General features: G+C 33.3%; 1 protein-coding gene across 1 annotated transcript in view; it reads left to right on the top strand.

Moving 5' to 3' along the window:
- ths (thisbe) overlaps positions 1-23,678 on the top strand; it is a 58,325-nt gene that overhangs the window by 12,200 nt on the left and 22,447 nt on the right. The window contains exon 3 of the mRNA XM_085942133.1: positions 13,310-13,439. Within this exon, the coding sequence (XP_085798259.1) occupies positions 13,310-13,439 (130 nt within the window). The remainder of the gene's footprint in view (positions 1-13,309; positions 13,440-23,678) is intronic.

Here is a 23,678-nt window from a genome sequence, read left to right as displayed (position 1 = left end):
AGTAAGGTGAAGATATGTGTAATAATAAGGCTGTACTATGCGACCATGATTTAATTTATTCCGGCACCAACGGAAGCTTTCTTTATCTCAAGCCGCTCAATTTGGAGCGGGAAAGTCACGCATGTAAAATATATATTTCCCAATCAGTTCGAAATGAATAATAACATAATGAATAATAAAATTAAACTTTAAATGCGTCAATTACCAAGATTTATGGTGCCCTATAAATCAAAGGACCGGAGGCGTTTCATAATATTTTAATGCCGAGACATATTCCCGGTTAAAGAGACTCGGTAATTTTGTACGCTCGGTCTTAAGAAGTGTACGAAAGGTTAGTTAAATTATTGAACCGGTAGATTATAATAAATCTTCGTCGTCATCAACCGGGTTCGATTCACTACTAAATGGAAGCTTATTCCACCCTTATTCATTCCTATGAGCTTCGTAGATCAAGCGGATGGCCCGTAGTCATTTAATACCTCATGTACAACATCTATTATTTAATGCCTCTCTTAATAAAAATAAATTGTATATTTAATAATATATCAATAACATGACTGAAACCATATGCGGTTTAGAACCGTGTGCCATACTAAACTTATGATTTCTGTTCATGAAAATGTAAATGAATGTTATAAACGGATACGATCAGATGCTTATAATATACTCGTACTTTGTGAAAATATATTTCCATGACCAGGAATCATAACTTTAGTATGGCACACGGTTCTAAGCCGCATACGGTTTCAGTCTAGGGATTGCCTCTACATATATTATATATTATACAATATCATGATATCTAACGGAAAATTGTTACAGATCGACCCTTCCAGCAAATAACCAAAAATTAGATTATTTCTTAAATATTTTTGTGTACCTATTCATCAGTAGTAATACGATGTTAGTATTATATTCTTAAGGGGGACATGCTCGTCGAAGGTCAAAATTGAGTTTTTATTGTATTTTCAAACCATGATCCTGGACACTCCTTAAACGTTGTAGATAATATATTTATATAATTTTGAAGCCTTATTATCCTTTATAGTTATTTTAAACATTTGATGACTGCATAAAGTATTTTTGTTACATAAAATAGTATTCTTTTAAACCTCTCGCTCTAATGTTTTAGAATATAGTCATATTTCGGTCCATAACAGTGCAGTGGTGTTAAGATTTTTTACATTTATTAATTTTTAAACGCATTTATAAAACCATTAGTATAATTTATTACGAGATATTTTTTGTAAAATATTCACGATAAAAAATTATATTGATAATCTCTGTGATCCCAAATTTGACAAGAATTAGGCATTTTATTATTCAAAAAATTGGCAAGATTAATACATTTGAAGATGATTCTAAAGATACTTATTATAAGCTATGTCTTTGACCATTCAAGTGTGATAAACATCTTATGAATAATGATTGCTTTATAATAATTATTGACCTAAGAATAAGGTAGTGTTTTTTTGAAATACGCCATTTCTTTTGTCATTCCCTAGTGGTTAAGCTACAACATACGGCCGTAGCCATAAATTGACAAACTATAATTAAAGTAGGGAGTAAAATTATGTTAACGCGCGTGTTTGAACTTTGGTCTATTTTCGTTTTTCACACGGTCAAAGACATGGGTTATCGCTACATATTATATATAATATTATTATCATTGTATACAATGAATATATTTATTACCTCATTTGTAAATTATACTTAAATAAGTAATATCATTTCATTTATATAAGTCTGGGATAGCTGAGAGAAATAAACATGATAAAAATAATAAATTCATTGGCGGTAAAAAATGTTCATATAATTATCATACTACAATCTCTAACATACTAACAAATTAAATGTCTATTATAAATAAAACTAAATTAATTTTGTGACATTAAAATATTTTATGTTATACCGAATATTATCAATTCAATCTGTAATAGAGTAATAAAATAATATTTTAAATCGAAACTGATTTAAAAACGTACCAACAAAGCAGGGTTTGCAATCCCGGGATCCCGTTCGATGTCTGGAAATTTAATAACTCCGAAATTTTTGAACTTAGCTTATATATAATTTTTGAGAATAAAACGATGTTTTTGTCAGGTATAGTAGTGTAATTTAAACTGAACCCTTAGATTACAATTAAAATTATAATTACAAGTAGTAAGAGAAAAAACTACTATTGGTACCAATGACATTAATATGGACGAAGCATCTGGAGAAAAAAATGACACTCACTTTTTTGTCGGGTCTGCCGAATGGCATAATCAGTTCTAACGCCATTACAATAAAGGTAATATTGCTATAAATTCCCGATGCTTTTTGTCGGGTCTGCCGAATGGTTCGGTTCGAACGGGTTCGCTCAAATGAACATTGACATTAGAAACACTGTTCTAACTCCATTACAATAAAGGTGATATTTCTATAAATTCCCGATGCGTGATATCGCATAATGGAAATTGCGTGACATCTGCCTATACATGTGCGAACGTCACTATGCGCGAATTTACTTGCTAGCTACTATATTAAGTACGTTGTCCATTAATTATGTCATTGATTGGTACCTATTTAAATATGGTCGAGCGGTTTACGTGTCTTTTTATAATGTCGTGGGTCCCAAATTCGAATTGTTGGTCTGGTAAATACATAATAATATATTGTTTTTCAATTTGTGTTTGGAGTCAGAGTATGGACCTAATAGGTCGAGCAAGTGGCTAACATCTATTTCTCTTAATGACAAAAATCTGTTAATACAAACCTCCACTCTGTAGACTTCGATATTATAATCTTATTAGGATTGGATATAAATTCTAATGGATTTAAGTTGTGTACCAAGTTGTATACCATCAAGTACCTTTGGTCGATAGTATTAATAGGATCGGATATGATCAAATATATATATATATATGATATTTGATAAACTGCTGTAGGTAGAATTTATAATTACTATTATATTGATAGCAAATAGTGAATAATCCACTGTTTTCTTAATGTAATCCCGGGATAACCGAATTAAAAATTCCGTCCGGTATTGCAGTTCATAATACCAACTTAACATTGCAATGGAGTTTTCATTGACTATGTTGCAACATTTTTTACGATTTTCAAATAAGGTAGGTACAATCAATCAATCAAAATGAGAAAAATAAAATTTTATTCTTTACACTTATATCTTCGGATAGCTCTTATCTAAAAAAATACGAGCCTCTCATGGTCAATAAAAATATACACTATATACCTAATGAAGTTTTTAAATGTACATAATAAAAAATATCTGTTTTTTTTTTATTACATTGCAGTTCGTAAAAATGTCATGCGATTAAAATGCACCTTTTTAATGTATTTTAAATCACTCCGGGATTTTTACAACAATTGCCTCTTAGATATATCATAATTACATATTAAAAAAACATTTAAACCACCTTTCAAACGTATGATATTCCAATCAATAAAATACTGATGATGACATGTCACTGATATTAAAAAAGACTGATTAATATCATAATATAGGTATATGAATTTTCCTCAAGAAAATATAACAAACTATCATATATCCGAATGTAGAATTGCAATTACAGATCTCAAAATGTTGAAAAAAATACAAAATTATGCACCAATTGTAAAATCCAATGAAAAGTTTTACGAATATATATTTGACTATGCAGTCCCTGTTTTGGGTACCTACTCTTAAGGTATCCAGGAGCTATATTATTATTTTTTATAGAATGGGAAACCGAATATGGTATTAAAATTGTATAAATAAGGTATATTTCTATATTATGTACTTACGTTGGTTTGGCCCCCAAAGATGCCCCAATTTATTAACCTTCTTAAGTTATACGACACTTAGATCCTACCTAGACCCTAAACGAAAAATGGTTAAAATCCTAGTTATTTCAATAAATTATAGATAGAGTATTATTTGAGGCTATTAGTTTTACAGTCGGTTACCTCCATTATTACTTTATACTGTATTTATCTTGATTATGGTTCTATAAGTATTTTCCCGTCGAATGAAAATTCATAAAATATCAAACCAAATTCCGTTTGTAAGGTAAATATAATTCGACCGGAAATTTGAATACTTATAAATATTCATCACCCGTAATTTTTTGTATTTTCTAATAACTTTGAACATGATTTTCTATTAATTTTAATAACGTTACGCACAATTTATTTCACTATTCGTTTCTTTCTAATTATTTACTAATATGTTTGTAAATATAAAATAATATTCTATTTACAGTCCTAAATGTGTTAGACGTTTTTTTGCGATTATCCCAATATAGCGAAATGTGGAGGTTACCTACTTTGATACTAACAGCTTCATTATTTTATTAGTTGAATAAAATATCCGATTAGTTACATTTACTTTCACGAATTTAGTTTATATTTTGATAACGGTTTAAATATCATTATAATATGTGGGTGTTATATAAATTAAAAGTAGTTAGATATTATAATTATGATATTTTTAATGCCTACATATTATACTACTGTAAAACGGAATTATACCATGTAAATGTAATACTATCTAGATGCAATCACTTACTTGAAGAAATAATATATACGTTTGAAAATCCGAGCATTACCTAGTCGGAACCAGAACCAGAACAGAAGTGTCGATGCGACCCCGGGCGTCCATAATTCACACGTCACTGAGGTGTTTTAAAAATGTAAAAACCTGCTAAGTTTTGTCTCGATGGAGAAATATTGTTATGAACGATTGTAATAATATAATAAATAAAATAAATAGTATCAGTTTACAGGTTTATTATTATAGTTATCGTGAAGAAGTATTGGCACGCTGTTAATAAATTATTATTAAAATATGGCAGGTACTAAAAAGGGAATATTATTAATTTTAGGGGGTGACAGTAAAAACAATTATAAATTACATTTACATACCAGGTTCTTTATATTATGGAGGTTATAACAAATATAGATTAATTTCCTGAAATTATCTTTGCATGTTAAAACTAAGTACATTATAAAAAATATTATCTAGGTATATAAAACACTCAAATATAGAGAACAAACAATTAATAGTTATCGGTTATAAAAAAATGTCACATCAATATTTAGCAACCTAAATGGTGTTGCAATCTTTTTCAATTATTGCAATTATAGTACAAAATTGTAAAAAATATAGTATTTCAATGTTAGGTATCACAATTATAATATTGTCTTATTTATTGTAGTGCGGTTGGCCACACTGAACCTGAATTAGTTTATGTATATCATACATTGCTTAGCTATATTTATGTTTTTAATTCTTATGTATATTATGAACTACTTTACTACTATCTGTTACGCTTTATCTCTTATAATATCTACTTAAGTTGTCTCTATATCAATATTTTTTTTATTATATTACATACATACGGTAAACTTTTTACAATTTTAACAAAAGATAAATATTCCGTACTAGAAAAAATTACGAAGTGACAGTGTCAATATTCTTTGATGTGGCAATATACTAGTACTGCACTGTAGGCATCAGCTATCAAATTTTTATGAGAGTATCCTATCATTTGTTTTCTTCCACGACCCGATTAAAATAAACGACTTCTTTATTTTCGTGTAAGCTTATTTTTCAAATTAAATTTGAGTAGGTATACACATATTTTCTTTCACCTTCCCATTTAATACGTCTCCTCCCTATCTCACTCTTTCCTACGCATTAACATATATTTTCTCTTATGTGTAACAGATAATTCATGACAAATATATAATATAATTCGGAAATATGCCGAAGTTTCAATTCTGCCGCCAACTTGCAACCTGCAAGTAACATTGTGTGGCAGATGAGACTCGGCTTTACGAATAACTAGGTGAGACGTTTTCATCTCTCGTCCGGACTCGAGCCCAAGACCTCAGGGTGTTTTCTGCGCGGCCACGGTTTGACGTAACAAGATTACCCTTTAATGATATAATCATTTTTAATAAATGGCAATATTACTTGCCGTAATTTTACGACGTGAGACGCATGCTTATCTACTTTAATTGATATTATTATTGTAATAAAACCGGTTAAATATACGTAAATTTTTAACTGCTTTTCAGAGTAGAAACCTGGATGATTAATGAGCAGATCATCAGGAAACTGGAGGCATTTGAGTTGTAGCAGCATCGGCGTATGATGAGGATTGTCCAGGACACTCTAGTATGATAACATCATATTATTATGTGAGGAGGTTTTGAGATGAGCTAATAAGACATAAAGGACTTATAGCCGCAATCACATGTAAAAAGGTTTAACCATATTATGTTCCGTAATGATAAATACGATATATTTCAACAGGCTTAAATGAAAATGTGTCTTGCCTAAAACCAAACTCAATTGGTGGATCAATGTATAAGGATTTGGTGTCTGATACAACTACCCAGAATAGAAAGATAAACTGCAATCAGGGGCCTTATGTTGTAACTTGCGAGTTGAAGTCGCCCGGTCGACATGACGTCATATGACAGCATTGTAACGTACTACCGAAGTGAGTCAATAGCATTAGAGAAATTATCGCTACTCTAATACTGACGTTATTCATTGTCCCCATACACAAATAGCTGTTTCAGCATAATAATATCTATGGTAAGCCGTGTGTTTGGGCGGCTCGCCTCGATGCGTGTATTGAGGTTACGTCACAATTACGTCATGTCGTCGGGTGACTTCATGTCACAAGTTATAACATAGGGCACCAGCAGCCCGATTTCCTAACTATCGTCTGGTGCCACACGAGACGATAGTTAGGAAATCGCGGTGCTGATCGCTAAAAGGCGATACCAATAAAAGAAGTAAATATATTAAATCAAGCTTTTCCAAAATCATTATCTAACATTTGTGAAACTCGTGATACATAATATTGTAAAATCTCGGTGAACCTCTACCGTAAACGGGGTAGCGCACAAAATAGCTGTGTAAACACGATGATAGAAATTAAATTAACGGTAGGTAATTGCTTAGTAAGCGAAATTGTTCTTTACTGACACGCGTAATTCATTATTTTTAGAAAAAAATCCAATTGTCATGAAGTAAAATAACAGATAATATAAACTTAATATTTTATAGTTTCTATAAGTATAAAGACCTATACGGACCCAAAGATAATTTGAACAACAAAATATTGATATTCATATTACTGTATAAAATAGTAGCGTGTATTATAGTTTATAGTCAATACTATTCAGTAACTACTTATTATTTATTTTGAATTCACGTAACTCTGTAAAACGTAACAACAAACATCACAAATAAATACTATTTAATATTTCGAGATACGGTGTGTTGGCGATAAGATAAGATAGCAATTTTATTAATGCAAAAATAAATTATACCTCCTATTTATATTAATGAAAATTAAACTCTTTTTGATTAACTGACATTATCATATTAGTTTACTATAATATTATTATGTTTGTTATCTAAAAAAATATTATCTTCTTACTATTCAAATAAACTTGATTAAATATACAAATAAATAAGTATATAATATTAAAAAAAAATTAATCAGTGGCAATCAAATTAACTTTTAACATTCTATTTTAAACATTTTTCAATCATTCCAACGAATCATTCAAACATTTATATTTCGATAGTTTGTATGTACGAGACTTATCTTTATTTTGTTGTAATTTGTTATTGGCTAACTAATTTAAATTTAAATCTAAATTAAAATTTACTGATAATATATTCTAATTCACATTTACAGTATGAAAACAATTAAATAAAACTGTTAATAGCATACATAATTCGAAAATATTTCTTGGAAGACAACCTATGGGACTGTATCCACTGGATTCGCGCCAATGAGGTTTTTTAATTAAGCTACGGGCTCAATACTTAATTAAGAATTTATCAAATTGCATTATTAATGTTGGCTTTCGGTTTTTGTATATTAAATCAATATAGGTATCAATTAAATGCCTTAATTACTAACTGGAAGTCCGGAAGTGTCTAGTGTGTTTTCAAATTATGTATTGTCAATATGACGTGTTATATTCTCTAATATGAATGTTATATTCTCTAATCTTGTGAATTATTCATTGAATAAAATAAATAGTTTGTTAATAACATGTTTAAATAATTCATTAGTTTGAATAAAGTGTTAACAATATCCAAATATGGGCGTAGTACCTATGTAAAATATTTTTTAAATGTGAAAACTGTGTAATACAAATTATAACCAATTTGTTATTTTCTCTATTTTTATGGCATATCTAAGTAAAATGATATCTCTTATTTAGTAAACTATCTCAAGCAAACATAAAATTGTTTACTCGCAGATTAAAATTATAATTTATGACCAAGCTTCTGTCTTGTGATTTTAATAATGTATTATCTAACATTTTTGTTAATTAAATGCCTGTTTACATTTGTTTTATTTTAATTCCGGAAGTTTGCCTACCTTTATCAGTTTTTTTTAATAATGTGTAAAAGGGAACTGGGAACAATAGGTAAAACGGATTATTTTCAGTTTTTTTAACAGGTTTAAAAACACATATAAGTACTAGGTACTTCACGAGCAAATAAAAAATAATGTATACATTGCAAAAATATTTTATAATATTAACAAAATGTTTCAATACATATTTATATTGATAGCCAGAGCTACAAAATATTGATTACAATAAAGAGGTCGGAGAAAAAAATTATATATAATATAGATATGGGCAGATTCGAATACTGCCAAATTCACGTATTGTGTTTGAAGTCAGAGTATGGACCTAATAGGTTGAGCAAGTGGCCAACATCCATTTCTCGTAAAAACAAAATCTGTTAATACAAATGTTCACTGTGTGGAGGTCCATAATATAATCCTATTAATGGCATGATCAAAAGAAAGATTAATAAATATTTAAATGGGAAACTGGCAAAAGATTCAATGCACGTCAATTTGTAAATATCGTAAAACTCGTATGAATAGCGTATTATCGATAAAAATAAATACTCATTATAATATAATATCCATTTAATAATTCCGTTCAAGTCATATGAAAAAATTGTATACTTACATCCTTGAATAACACTTGCTACATACTATAGGGATGCTTAAAACCAACTTTTGTGGCAAAATTACACATTCTTGCTGGAATTTCACCACTGGTTGTCTGTAGAGAAGAAGCCGCCGATGTACATCGCGCAACCCAAATGTATGGTGAAAGACATCCACTTTAATATGGACATAATTACACCTCTGCAATCAAGCCTAAAACGTAGGAAGAGCTTCCTTAAATCATACAAGGAGATGTCACCTGCGGTCGAAGAAAGATGCGATTACGCAACCTTTTCAATGGTGCCCGACGAGAAGCTGCTACCTGGACACACCAAGCTTGGAGGACAATTAATCTAATATGAACTGGAGTAACTAGAACCAAAAACATTTTGAAGAATTGAGAATACTCCGATGATCCTTCAAACTGCGAATATGACGTGTGGTTTCTCCGTTAGTTCCAACCAGCTGCACTCTTGATGGTATATTGTAAGTATATAATAAAGCGGCAATCATGGTGACCATTGCATGGTTGTAAAGGATCTAGGCGCATCTTTTGCACTGACACAACAGAAGAAGAAGATTATTTAATAATTGATTAACACTATTACTAGTAAGTATTACAAAAGGCTTCATTTAGTCTAGTCAATAATGTTTTGCATAATTTGTATGGTTTTAATTAATATTTTGTGAATGGGTTTCATTTTCTATTGACGGTAAGGCATGAGAGCCATAAAAACACCGACAAAGCCAAACACTTGCCGCTGTCCATAATTTACGGAAATATTGACATGTTCTGGGAAGCAAAAGAATATATTCACCTTAATTTTAATTTTATAAATATCATGTTAACCCATTATTTTAAAACCGTGTCTAAATGATATTAAAAGGGTCCAAATGCGTCTAACTTCTCCTTTACATTGTAACAAAATGAATAAGCAATGATTATTTTTATTTGTTAGAAAAAAACGTATCATTAGGATAACAGCATAAATTAAATTTAAAAATTTATTCTTAAGAATATAATATTGTTTTACATTTATTTTCATTCTGTCCTCTGGAATATAACGAAAACACTAGAATGTTTGAAACCGAAGAATATTCATTTCGTAAATTATAAAAACACAGAACAATTTTTATTTATTCCAAGTGAAAAAGTGACTCATTTGTTTTTTTAAAACAGTTGAAAATGCAGTAAACTGCTTTACCGCTCGAGCTTTCATTTATTATTTTCGCCAATTGATGGAATATAACGAAAACGCTAGAATGTTTCATACATTATTATTATTTAATTATATATGTATAGCCAATACTATAAAACAGATATATAGATACACAGATAATATTAAACTGTTCTCCAGAAAAAAAAAAAAAATTAGACAATGCTGGACCCATTATTCTAACCAACATTTTATTTTTAACACCCAGGCTTTGCGAAAATCATATAAATAGTTTGTAACTTTACCTGGAATCGAACCTGGATCTCCGGGGGAAAGACCTGCGTCTTACGCATTGGACTACGAGGGTCACCTGAATTTTACGAAGGCTTCTCTGTCTTGAGCTCTGTGGACTACTGGACTTCTTTTTCCAGACCAGTCTTAACTATTGTTGTCCCCGTTGTTCGCCTTCTATGTGCCCTCATTTTCCTTTTCAGTATGCTCTGTGAAAGATAGGTATTTCTTACTCGCAAAGCATGCCGAATATAGGCCCACTGTACGTCGTGTCTCTATAAAAAATAATTATTCGTTCAGACCCATTTTCAAAATCATTTTGTTAGTGACAATATCTGCCCATTGGGCACATAATATTCTTTGGTAAGCCCATATTTTTTGATTTTAAAAGCTTCCAAATAGCTTTGTTATAAGAGTGCATACAACCTGAAAACGAAATAAAATAACCAATATGACGTATTAACCACAATAATATTCGACGCCAGTGGGTATATTCTATACACAAGGCAGCTATCGACGCTAGTTTATCATATTTATGATAAACTATCTTTAGCCGTCTAAACTGTCAAAAAGTTAACACAGCTAAGAGAGGTGCTATTAAAACGGGTCTAGGACGATTTGGCACCGGACAACTGGACGCCACGGAATTCGAAAATAAATATACGTTAGGTACTTATAGGTACTTTAAAAAAATATATTTAATATTATTATGTATATTTGAATGATTATATTATGATTTAATAGTTGTTGAGAATATAAATATGCAGACGTAAATAATGATTTAATCGTGCATATGTTTAAGTTCCAACGAAAAAGCAGTTTTTTTATTTTATATAAAGCCTTAGGCATGGTAATTCTCAATCCGCAATAAAGAATACATTATGTTAAGAGTAAAATGAATTACAACTATTAAGTAGTAGATAGAAACTGATTAAAATACCTCGTCTACGTTCTGTATACGTGTCTACGACAGTGCGGCGTCCAATTGTCCGGAGTCCAGTCGTCCCATTCCCGTTAAAACATAGCACTTTTTGACAGTTTAGATGGCTAAAGATAGTTTATCGTAAATATGATAAACTAGCGTCGATAGCCACCTTGTGTATAGAATAGTTTGCAGAATTGTAAATCTTTATGTGAAAACTTTAGCTCTGCAAAACTACAATATCAATATTGCCACCATTGAAAATAATATAAAATTTATTATGCAGTATAAATTTGTGTTAAATTAACAAAATATGTATATATACATAATAAATACTAATGTGAATGTCAAAACTGAATGCAATCTTTTTTTATTACGTAATAATCATTAATCGATGTTTATTCGGTATTTTGATTGCGTTTTGTTGAACGATACGCTTTGATATGCAAATCGAAGATATTTTTTGAGGAAATTATTATAAACTTGTTTATTGGTAATAAAACTACAACGAATACAATTCAAGCCACGATATCGCTAATAATTGATACGAAATGAGATTCAATTTGTAATTATAAATAAATATTACAATTTTAAATAAAAAAATATATACATACTAATCAGGCATTCAGTATGTAGATAATAAACTATAAACATAGATTGAATGCTATAAATTAAACGAAGTTCACTGACAGCGTGTTATTTATGATTTAATATGTCTTTAATTTAGATTCCTTTGGAAATAGAAAATTTATCAGATGTTGCAGATATATTTACCATTTGTGTCCTTTAGTTACTACTAACTAAAATATTTATTGTGCCGAAGAATATTTATTTCGTAAATAATAAAAACACAGAACTATTTTAATTATTCATGCTTAATGGTGGAATCAAAAGGAACAAGTGAAGAAGTGACTCATTTGTTTTTTAAAACAATTGAAAATGCAGTAAACTGCTTTACCGCTCGAGCTTTCATTTATTATTTTCGCCAATTGATGTCACTGCAACCCTAATTTGTGAATTGCTAAAAATAATTAAAAACCACAACCAATTTTTGCTTCATATTAACTAAATAAAATTATATGAATTAATTTAAAATATCAACACGTAATTTTCTATTATTCATATTTATATACTAGGTACCTATATATATATACAGGTACTGTAAAAGTGTAACACGTATTTTGAGTATCGGTATTTCGGTGTTTGTAAGCTTTGACCAAGAATCTGATGAATAGTTTTGTTCTATAAAGATGATATAATACGTAATATGTATGTATGAAAGTGAAACTAATAATTAGATTCCTAAATACAACTAGCGATTAAATTAGCTTCAAACTATTTTACAATTTTCCTCTTATAGCCTTGCAAGAAGATTTTTTAATATGAAGAACCAGACAAAATCTAAGTAAAGTTATGCTCAAGTATACATAACTAACACAGTGAGTTACAGCCAGTTGAGCCAGTGAGTGTTTTCACTATTGAGCACTATAATATAACTAATTCCATAGTTATGTCCATTTCCTTATTCCACATCCCATCAGCTGTCATTTATTTGAATCTCATCATTGTGGTTATAGTGAGTTTGAAAGGTTGCCAACCTGAAAATTTAGCTATAATGCAAGTAAACCTCCTTGTTCCGAAATCTCGTTTAAAATGGAATCCTATTTTATTACGAATCTTTGTTTTCGTTAAATATAATATATATATATATATAACTTTTTTAATTTAAACATAAGAGTAAGTAACTACAAGATTATTAATGTATTCTTCTTGTGTCAGCTATAAATTACTCAACTATACCTATTACCTACATACTACAATAATACAAATAGTTTGATGGGCTCCTTCTGTAGTATTCAAAACTCATTTCCATTGCCTTTTTAATGCCATAGTATTAGATGTAGAGATGTGGCAACAAGTCTGATGTTTGACCATTGATTTAATTGCAGGTGGTGATCTGTGGTGCTGTGTCATCGTCGGTGGAAGTGCGGCTCTACAGCCAGTGCTCCGAAGGACATATCCGGGTCTATCCGAACGGCACCGTCATGGCGAGAGGCTCAGAAACCAGAGACGAATATCGTAAGTTTTAAAATATATTTAAGCGTATTATATTCACCGGCTTACTGCCACATGTAAATTATCCTTTATAAACAATCATCTTAAGGTAAAATGAGAAGTTGGGTAGAAGGAGTCTTATTAAATTATGCATTCAGTGTTAGGAATTTTGAAGGCAGTTCGATTTTCGAATCGAACAATTATACGTATTGTTGTATTGGTAACAAATTCATTTTTTTTTATTCTTCTACTGGCAACCCAAAACAAAATGGTAGTTCGTATTCTGGTTTGAACTCTGTTGTTTTGTTTACATAGCTACGTACGCACGTAGTACTTTAGTACGTGATTATTATCTTACAAAACAATAGTCAATCTATTACTTTTGAATGTCTACATAAAATTGACACGGAACTATCCTTAAACAAATATTTAGAGATTTTTTTTTATTCAAATGAATAATTTACAAAATTTAAGAATGCAACATTCTTTACTGAAAACACTCAATTTACAAAGCACTTCAGTGAGAATTGTAAGAACTACTAGTTAATTTCGTCATAATTAGATAAGACACACATAGCTTAGCGGTCAGAGCACATGGGCCCTATTTTATAGATAAATTTTACATTCAAATGTATGCTTTACTGCGTAAATATGTGGCATACACGAAATCTCAAATTTAATTCCACGAATTTAAGTAGATATTCAAAGCTTATTTTGGCAATATTGGTAATTATATGAATGTGAAATTATATTGGAACGTCATCGTAGAAAAGTACAAAAATTTTCCTTTACATGAGTCCTTTATTTGATTCAATTTTATATCTACGCTCCATCTCTATTCTATAGAGTATAGAGTACCTAATAGAAGAAGATTTTTTTCAGGAGCATGGTTTTTTATAGTCTTTCCTCTCTGCTGAGACGGTCAATTGTGTGGCTTTTTTGCGGCCAAGTGCAAATACTTGAGTGCAGTTAATGATTGTGAAGTTAGTTAAATGTGGTCCACGTACGTACATATTTATATTACTCGTGTGGCACCAAGCTTGTTCTCAAAAGTCCAAAGCTATACAAATATGAGTAGTTAGGTGCACACAGTGTAAAGTTTATTCCCGATATTGATCGACTTGAAGTCACCTGTCGAGCGTCACCTTACTGACTTGTTTCACAATAGCTTACAAAAGCAGAGGTCATTGGCCAGTTGCTATTATTATTATAAATCATACTGATAGGAAAATAAGCAACTATCGAGTAACAGTTCGTTTGCACTCACTTACGTCGCGTGTGTGTAGAAAATGGGCGTGTAACCTTTACGATGATGAAAAAATTATACTTATTAGGTAGAAATTATATAGACACTATAAAGTTGTAATTATATTGAGATAGATGCACGTCACGTACTGTCACGCTGTCACGGTGACATTTATTTAGTCTTAGTACACCCACGGTGGCCGCGTGGCTTAAGGCCATGCATTAGTTGAGGCACGGTCTAAAAAGATCGTTGCTAGGCGATGCGCGGATTGCGGGTGGCGGGTGAAAATGACGCCTGTCAAACGAAATATTATCTGTCATATAAATCCAACATACGTCCATTTTATGTTCTTTTTATTGTTCTATTAGTAACAATCTTTCCAATATCTTCCCGAAGACGGGAAGGAGCGTAATCGGTCTATACGCTTTCGGGTCACAAGGAGGGCGACTGCCGGCTTTGGGGATCACCGTGAGATGACCCTTTTTCCAGCAGTCGGGGAATATGCCACTACTCATGCATTCTTTGTAGAGTTGCGTGATCTCGTGTGAGGCAAGAGACCACGCCCTTCTCGCTAGCGCGTTATCTATGCAGTCAAGCCCCGGGGCTTTGCCAAAAACTGTCCAATCTCGCAAAGACAATTTGGGTTTAGACCCGGAAAGTCCACCGAGGATGCGATTCGCTTTGTGATCGATTCTGTGGAGAGCTCTGGCAAGGACCTCGTTGCCGGGATTTTTCTCGACATAGCGGGCGCGTTTGATACTGCGTGGTGGCCCTTGGTTCTGGCAAAGCTTAGGCTGAAACAGATCCCCGGGGACCTCTTTGCCTTAGTTCAAAGCTACTTCAGCAATAGGGAGATAACCTACGACTCCGGCCCCAGCCTGATTCACAGGAGGACCACCATGGGGTGTCCCCAGGGCTCCGTCCTGGGACCCCTTCTGTGGAACATTCTGTTTGACGACGTTCTGTCCCTGCCACTGCCTCTGGGCTGCACGCTCGTTGCGTACGCCGACGACTTGCTCCTGCTTGTTGGGGCGACCAGCCGACCGGCACTTGAGCGTGCAGCCACGGACGCCTTGGGCAGAATCCTTAATTGGGGGTTGCTGAACAAGCTGACCTTTGCCCCGAGCAAAACGGAAGCTGTCCTCCTCAGGGGTAGTTCTCGGGTCAACATAACTCGACGGCCGCCCACGGTTCGTTTTGGCCAGACCTCAGTGCGTTTCTCCGAAAGGGTTACGTATCTGGGAGTAATTCTTGATGACAAGCTGTCTTTCGTTCACCACGCCAAGACGGCCGTCTCTAAGGCCAATTCGGCCTATCAGAGAATGGCCCGAATGGCGGGCAGCAATTGGGGACTTAAGCCTAGAGCCCTTAAGGTTGCATACGGCGCAATTTTCATGGGAATTGCCGGTTACGCCTCCAGCATTTGGCATTCTCGAGTAAACTCCTTAACTCTCGTGAGACGCGCACTATTAAGCGGGCAGCGACTTGCGCTGATCTCGCTTACCAAAGCCTACCGCACAACTTCTACTGACGCGCTTGCCGTACTCGCGGGGGTGCTACCCCTCGATCTGCACGTCCAAGTCAGAGGATCGATCACCCTCCTCTTGAGGGGGATCAGCACAATACTCGCCGGTGTCCATCTGACACCACCGCAGAGATCCGAGGACGTTCCTTACAGGAAGACTGTAAGTGACATTGTGTACAAGACCGCATTTGCGGCATGGCAGGCGAGGTGGACCGCCTCCCCCAAGGGGCGGCACACTTACCGTTTTTTTCCAGACGTATTCTGCAGGCACCAAACTAGAAGACTCCAACCTTCGCACTGGATTAGCCAGTTCCTCACCGGCCATGGCAACTTCGCCGCCAGACTCCACGAGTTTGGCTTGATAGTAGATGGGCCGGGTTGTACCTGCGGGCATGACCACCAAGATGTTGAACACATCCTCTGGGATTGCCCGCTTATGGAATTCGAACGAGCGGAGCTGTTTGCCAGGGTCCGTCCTCACACGGGCCCAATTGGTCATGGAGATCTGGTAGCAACCGAGGCCAACTTTGCGGCATTTGAGAAATTTGCAGCGTCGTATGGGGAGCGGGATAGTCCCGACTCTTCTGTAGACTCATCCATTTCAATTCGTGACACTCAGTATGCGGGTACACAAAGCGCTTAACGTCAGCGGACAGCAGAGCCAGTCCAAAAACAAACATTTTCTTTCTTAACTTTCTTCTTTCAGCACTACGGTGCATGGTTGCAGCATCAGTCCCGTGCGGCTCCGTCTCGGGATGGAATGAGCACTTAAAATCACTTCTTTCAGACACGTTTAAAGCGTCATAGAAAGCGGCCGTGCATATCCACGGTTGTGCATATATGACGGGTGGTGGTGGGCACTTTAACGTATGTTCTATTAGTAACAATAATAATATATTCATTGACATGTTTTCTTTTTAAAGTAAATGGGTAACGTTTTTAGTCATCTTTACACGATTTTAGAATTAATTGACCCGTCGCCATCACGCAGCAAAGTGCGTTCTCTCACTGAATGGCAGCGAGTCCAAAATTTCGTCGCGCGTACAGTTGAAAATTATTTGGCGTTTCACTGATGCGTCACCTTAAGCGCTGGACTATCACGCCGTGCGAATCCTGGGTCTGACAAGTACACATATTGTTTTTAAATTTGTGTGTGAGTTAGGGTATGGACCTAATAGGTTGAGCAAGTGGCTGACATCCATTTCTCGTAAAAAACAAAATTTGTTAATACAACCCTCTACTCTGTGGAGTCCCATATGATCCTATTAGGATCGGACATGGTCAGAAAAAAAAATACCTAGTTTTATTTTTGTTGTAGACATTAGTATCTTAGTTTTAAAACAGTAATAAAATAATCACAAACACACACAGGTTTTGAAAATATCACATACCTATCTACTTGAAATGTACTATAACCTTGCCGAAAATCGGACCCGGAACCCGGGATGATTAGCCAGGACCTTATGTATTGGACTACTAGGACGTTATGTTATCCACCCAGTGGTGGTTTATGGACTTGGAGGCCTGAGGCACTGACTGATTTTGACTGCTCCTTGACAATACAAAACCGTAAATTCCAAATGTATCTCTTCCCTATCCAATTATTTTAAGATTACTGTGTTGATATAACATAACGATATAATCAATTTTTTGTTTTGTACAAGGACGCATATGTTTGAGTGATTAATTAATTATAGGCCTATTTTTCAAGTTAGTTGCAAGGATTGTGTTATGCTTTGGGTAATTTGTTATATTTAATTTGTGAGAAATACGCATCTTTTTTAAGATTTCAGTATGATTTAAAAATTGTATCACTAGTTTGAACTGTTTTGAGGCCCCGTTTTAAATCAATTGCGTTATTTGCGTCAGTCGTAATCTACCATGTAACAGAATTCAGGATATAGGGAGCGCTCAATTGATTCAATATAAAAACACAAAGTTGCATTAGTGCGGTCTAAAATTGGCGCTGGGAACCGAATAACTATTAGCAATCAATTGTATCTAATTATTCACAATAAATACGGCTGAAGCATTTTATATTTCCTATTATTGATTCATATATTAACAGTGTTAAATTTGCTATCGCGTGATAATGTTATCGACATATTCAGAGCAAGGGGAGGGAATACCGATTTGCTGTATGTAATTCGAAACGACTTTCTATTGTTTCGAGAGAAACGTCATAAAATCTCGATAACTACCTACATCGTTTTACATACTCGCATAATAATTGAAGGCCTTAGTTGCAAAGTAAGTTAACCAGTAGGCCGGTGGTATTTTTTACTTCATTTTTATACATTACTACCACATGGAAGAATATTTTTTCAACATAGTTTGATGTAATTAACTATTTTTAACGAATAATTAACAAGAATGTAACATTATTTTTATTGAACATACTTAATTTTGAAAACACTTCTGAGAAAATATATAACCTATTATTAGTAGTAACAACGTGATAACTTAATACCCACACTAATTTAAAATACAAAAACCGATCGGCTATAGTAACTCACTCAATTTGGAAAGTGCTTCAGCGCATCTATTCTATACACAAGACTGCTTCCGGCCTTTACCGCAGCTAAATAGGGTAAGAAAGTATCGAAATATTAACACTTTTTGTAACAATTACAATAAGTAATCTGAACTGTCAAAACTGTCTATCTCACGATAAAATTTATCACATCCAAGAGAGGTGCTGTTAAAACATAGCACTTATTGTAATTTACTTTCTTCATGGCCCCCACAAGAGGGGGGGCTGACAGGGCTCTAGCCTGGGGGCCCGGGCTCAGGAGGGCCCCGGCGAGGCGAGTTGACCAGATAAGTGAGATAAACACACATCAAAAATTTTCTTTAATAGCAAAAAAAGTCGTCTGCGGCGCTATTTTCCATCAGTAATATTTTTATTTAAAATTATGTGGTTGTAAATTTTTTTAAATTGTGTATCAGTGTATCAATACTCGATAACATCATAATTCAAATGTATGTATTTGAATATACAAAGAACATTAAATATACACATTAATTTTACCGCGTATATTATTTGGAAAACGCTACTGTAGAGCGTCACACTGCCTTTATGCTTAGCGATAGGTAGGGGGGCCTCCAAAGATCCTAGCCTGGGGGCCCGCTTCAGGATGTGGGGGCCATGACTTTCATATCCTAGATAGCGGCCGAAAGCAGTATTGTGTATAGAATAGATGCGCTGAGAGTATTGTAAGACCCATTAGTTAAAATTTGTCGCAATTATATAGGATACATAATATTATAGCATTGTGGTCAATGTGCGTGGGCGCGAAATCTGAGAGACGCAGGTTCGATCCTGCTGGATGTCGTATTTTTTTTCAAAAAAGATTTTCTCAATTGGTTATTTATTTTTTTCAGAAGTGTTTTCAAAATTATCTATTTTTATGTATTTACACAGCCCCGTTGAAATGTTATTTGAATGACAGTATTGTTATCAAATCTTCTGAAATATTCTGTAGCCTATATAGGGCGTAAATTAAACACAAAATAAACATTAATAATTATTATTTTTTATAGATATACATCGTCGCATTTATCATTAGGATTAAATAAAATAGGATTAATTGATAAGATTACATAAATATATTATTTTTTGGGTCAAGAACAATATTTTTCTATTGATCATAAATGATATTTATTTTAATTTATATTAGTAAATCTTAAATCAATCAATCAAAGCAGTCCGTTGTATATGGGTTGCTATAAACAAATTGAAAAAAAAATATTATTTAAGATATTTATATGTGATTACATACCTATTTAATTTAATATTGGAGTACAAAATAAAAATAAATATTACTATCAATAATTATTATTATGTTTTAATTTTACTTTTATATTTTCATGAAAAAATAATCTTCTCTAATACATACGTATAACATACTGTTTTCTTTGGTTATATTAGTAAAAATTAGTCATTAATATTTTATTGACCATTGATATCTGGTCTAGTGGCTCTTTTCTAGTAGACGCGTCCACGTTCTTAAAATAAAATGAAGTTTGAAATGCGCACTGGTCTTCTGCGCAGTGCAAATTTAAAATACAGTATTTTGATGACAGAAAAATAAAACAAATGAAAACATTGTTTGTATTACTCACTGAAAAATAGTTATTGATTAAATTATACGTGAATATTATATATTGTCGTGGTCCCATAAAACATTGAGGAACATTTTGCAAAGAATAAAAACTATTTATCCGATGGTTTTACAAGATTTTGGATGACTTCATTAATTATTAATTGTGGATAATATTGGTAAAAAAATCATGGTAGGATTAGCACTAAGCAATCTTTTTTTGTTATTTTACACGAGGCACGTTCCTAAAGTCTAACTATTAACAAGAATTTAAATATATATTTTACTTTATTATTTGATTTTCTATCTAATTGCAGTTTAATTATTAATCACATGTGCACCTAACCTACTAGTAGAAATGCAGGTATTAATTCCGATTTAAGAATGCACTACTAGAATAGTATATACGTTACGTGGTACTATTTATATGCACGATAATTAACTTTAGGTACTTTACACAGCTTAAATTTAAATCATTGATGAACGAATTGGTGAGAATTGAGATATCGTCACATATATATGGTTTGTATCAAAACTAAATTGAAAAAATAATAATGGCGATTCATATTCCATTCTTCAAATTATTTTTCTGTTTTTGTGGAGCAGCTGATGATTCTTATTAGTTTGTGAATGCATTTGGTGCAGTCTGCAGTCTGCGGTCAAGTCAAACCGCACTTTAACTGCTTTTGCAGATTTCTTCTCGCCATCTTTGAACAACTGTGTAATTGACTCCAGTATTATGCATAAATACATCACCGTATGTGTGTTATTCAAACCTCTTGTGGTGCCGATTGAATTCATACATTCTTACATAATGTAATAGTATGATACTTTCACGGTTATTTGTTGACGTAATAGATTTTTGGGCTTTGCGTGTTTTTCCTCCTTCTTCCTCATTCTCAAGAGATAATGTGTTTATGAAGTGTACTGTAAGATGTATGATTGCAAACGCCGCATTAAGTATATAAAAAAGGGTCCGTTTAGCTGAGAGCAAACGTACCTCAGATTAAAATATGATGACAGTATCGTCGGTTACTTTAATAAAGTCGGATCCGAAATTTTGTCATTTTCGGATTATTACGTAAAAGTTATTTAAACACTTTAAACATTTATACCACAATCATAGTTGTTTGTTTGTTTGAAAAATTTCGAGATACTCAAGTTAAAAATGACGGATCTACCGAGAGTGTCCGAATAACAATGTCGGTTCTTACCTTGCTGACAGTTGCTGCTATGTTCATCGGATAGACGGATGCTTTTATAAACGTTTAGAAAAGTTTCTATAACCCGTATTTTTATTCATTATGGCAAGCAATAGGTCACAAAGGATATTTGATGAAACATCTTTGATTGCTCGTACTGAAAAATAGCATTTTGCAGATCCGACTTTTTAAATAGGAACCAACGGTATGCTGTGCCAATTGTGAGGACAAAATATACTATATTGAATATAAATATACATTATATTGGCAAAGGTGCCGGAAGCTATGACGTTTTTAACTGTAGCACATTGTCGGATTCATACATCTTACGAATTTTCATTGAATTTTTATCTTTAGATGAATTAAAAAGGTTTTTTCCTATTTAGTGAAAGTCAGCGGCAAACAAATTTTAAAAATAGCCGATATACTGGATTATTTGTTAGGTTCGGTTATCTCAGGATAGCATTCTTGAATTCATGAATTTTGCCGAAATCGGCTATAAAAATTTCCGCGGTTCCCGCCTGGTTTAAAATAAATAGATCTGTAAGTACCATTAAAAAATGTGACGTAATTTAGATAGGAGAGTAAAAGATTTTTAGGCAAAGTGTGGATGGGGGGTCAAAATAACTAAAATCGTATTACGTCATTTATAGATTAACCCTAATCTAACCTAATAGCGTCCAAAAATCTTAAATTAAAACTTTGATATCACATTTTTAAATACGATTCTCAAATTTACGGCTCTGGCCGTGAGAGTAAGAAAATGAAAGAGAAATTCAACTATCCCTACATTGATCATTGCGACAGTGAGTATAATATGGACAGATACCATTTATAATGCACATGAAGTAAGTGTGCTAATTTTTAGATTATTTGAAGAGTACTTTTCCAAAACAGACCACCAATTTTATTTTTCGCGATAACTTGGTTTTAGTTTAACTAAAAACCAATATACGCCTACCAAATTACAGAGGGTTGGCTGACCCCTAGACCTCCTTATGTAATTAAGTTCAGTTTCATTGCAAAAATCTTCTAAATAAAATAAATATAAGTACTTTCATTGAGACCCATAGCCATATGTTATTCAGTTAAAGATAACTTACAGTCGAAACAGTCATTTTAATAGAGGAGGAGATCTATGCCTTCAATGGATCCCATCGCACATGGGTATTGAGGGCAATGAAAGGGTGGATGATCTGGCAAAGTAAGCTGGCCAATCAGGGGTACCATATTAGTGGATACCAGAAAACCTGGACTGGAATGAGGCTATAAAAAAAATGTGGCAAAGTATTTGGATAGATTTTCACCATAGGGCATCATTAAAAAAGGGGAAATGGAATAAGTCTATTCTACCATCACCACGGTTGGTGCCTTGGTTTGTAGAGTCTCATTTGAATAGGATCGAGCTTAAGCTAATACTGAGGATAATAACAGGGTACACAATGGGCAAAATATTTGAAGACCTCATGAGAAGAAGCGAATCGCAGCTCTGCGATGAATGTCATGTTTTAGAGGATATTGTACACATAGCAGTACAATTCCCTAAATATGAACGTCACAGAATAGGTACAGTTGTGAATTGAGGATATCTATTAGAATGTTGACGAATTGAAAGGTGCCCTGGCGGTGGGTAAAACGGAAGAGCTTGGCAAAATTGTAAAGTTCTTTAACAGAATAGGAGTGAGGACCTTTTCGGTGGATCCCCTTCTATAAGAGAAGAGGCGATATGACAGTCATTTTAGCAGTAGAATAAACCAAATTCAACTAGATAATATGTAGGTACTTAATCTTTAAATGAATTGCAAAACTTTAGAAGAAAATGAACGTGAATGAGTTATTTACCTAGTGTGTGCGCATGCAGGCATTGTATTGGAGATCGTTTATTGTATTGCGGTAATGCGAGATCCACTGCGATAATGCAATATCCGATTGAAGTATAACAGCTGAAGAAATCATATGCATACTACTCCACCGCAGACACATTCATATAGCACTATAATTATAACTGTCCGCTTACATCAAAACGCATCGTAGAAATTATGAGTATCAATTTAATATTGTAAACGTAGACAAATTAAGTTTTATAATTTTTCTAAAATCCGAACCTTTTTTGATTTATTTCACCTCAAAATGCTTTTCATAATACAGACATTAATCGGCGGATATTCTATCCTTACCTTATCAAAC

Source organism: Rhyacophila brunnea, unplaced genomic scaffold (genome assembly GCF_057557595.1).
Source record: "Rhyacophila brunnea isolate RB1 unplaced genomic scaffold, BYU_Rbru_1.0 scaffold_14, whole genome shotgun sequence".
Lineage (NCBI taxonomy): Eukaryota > Metazoa > Arthropoda > Insecta > Trichoptera > Rhyacophilidae > Rhyacophila > Rhyacophila brunnea.
The sequence above is the reverse complement of the archived record's forward strand: the minus strand, read 5'-3'. Positions and strand labels throughout refer to the sequence as shown.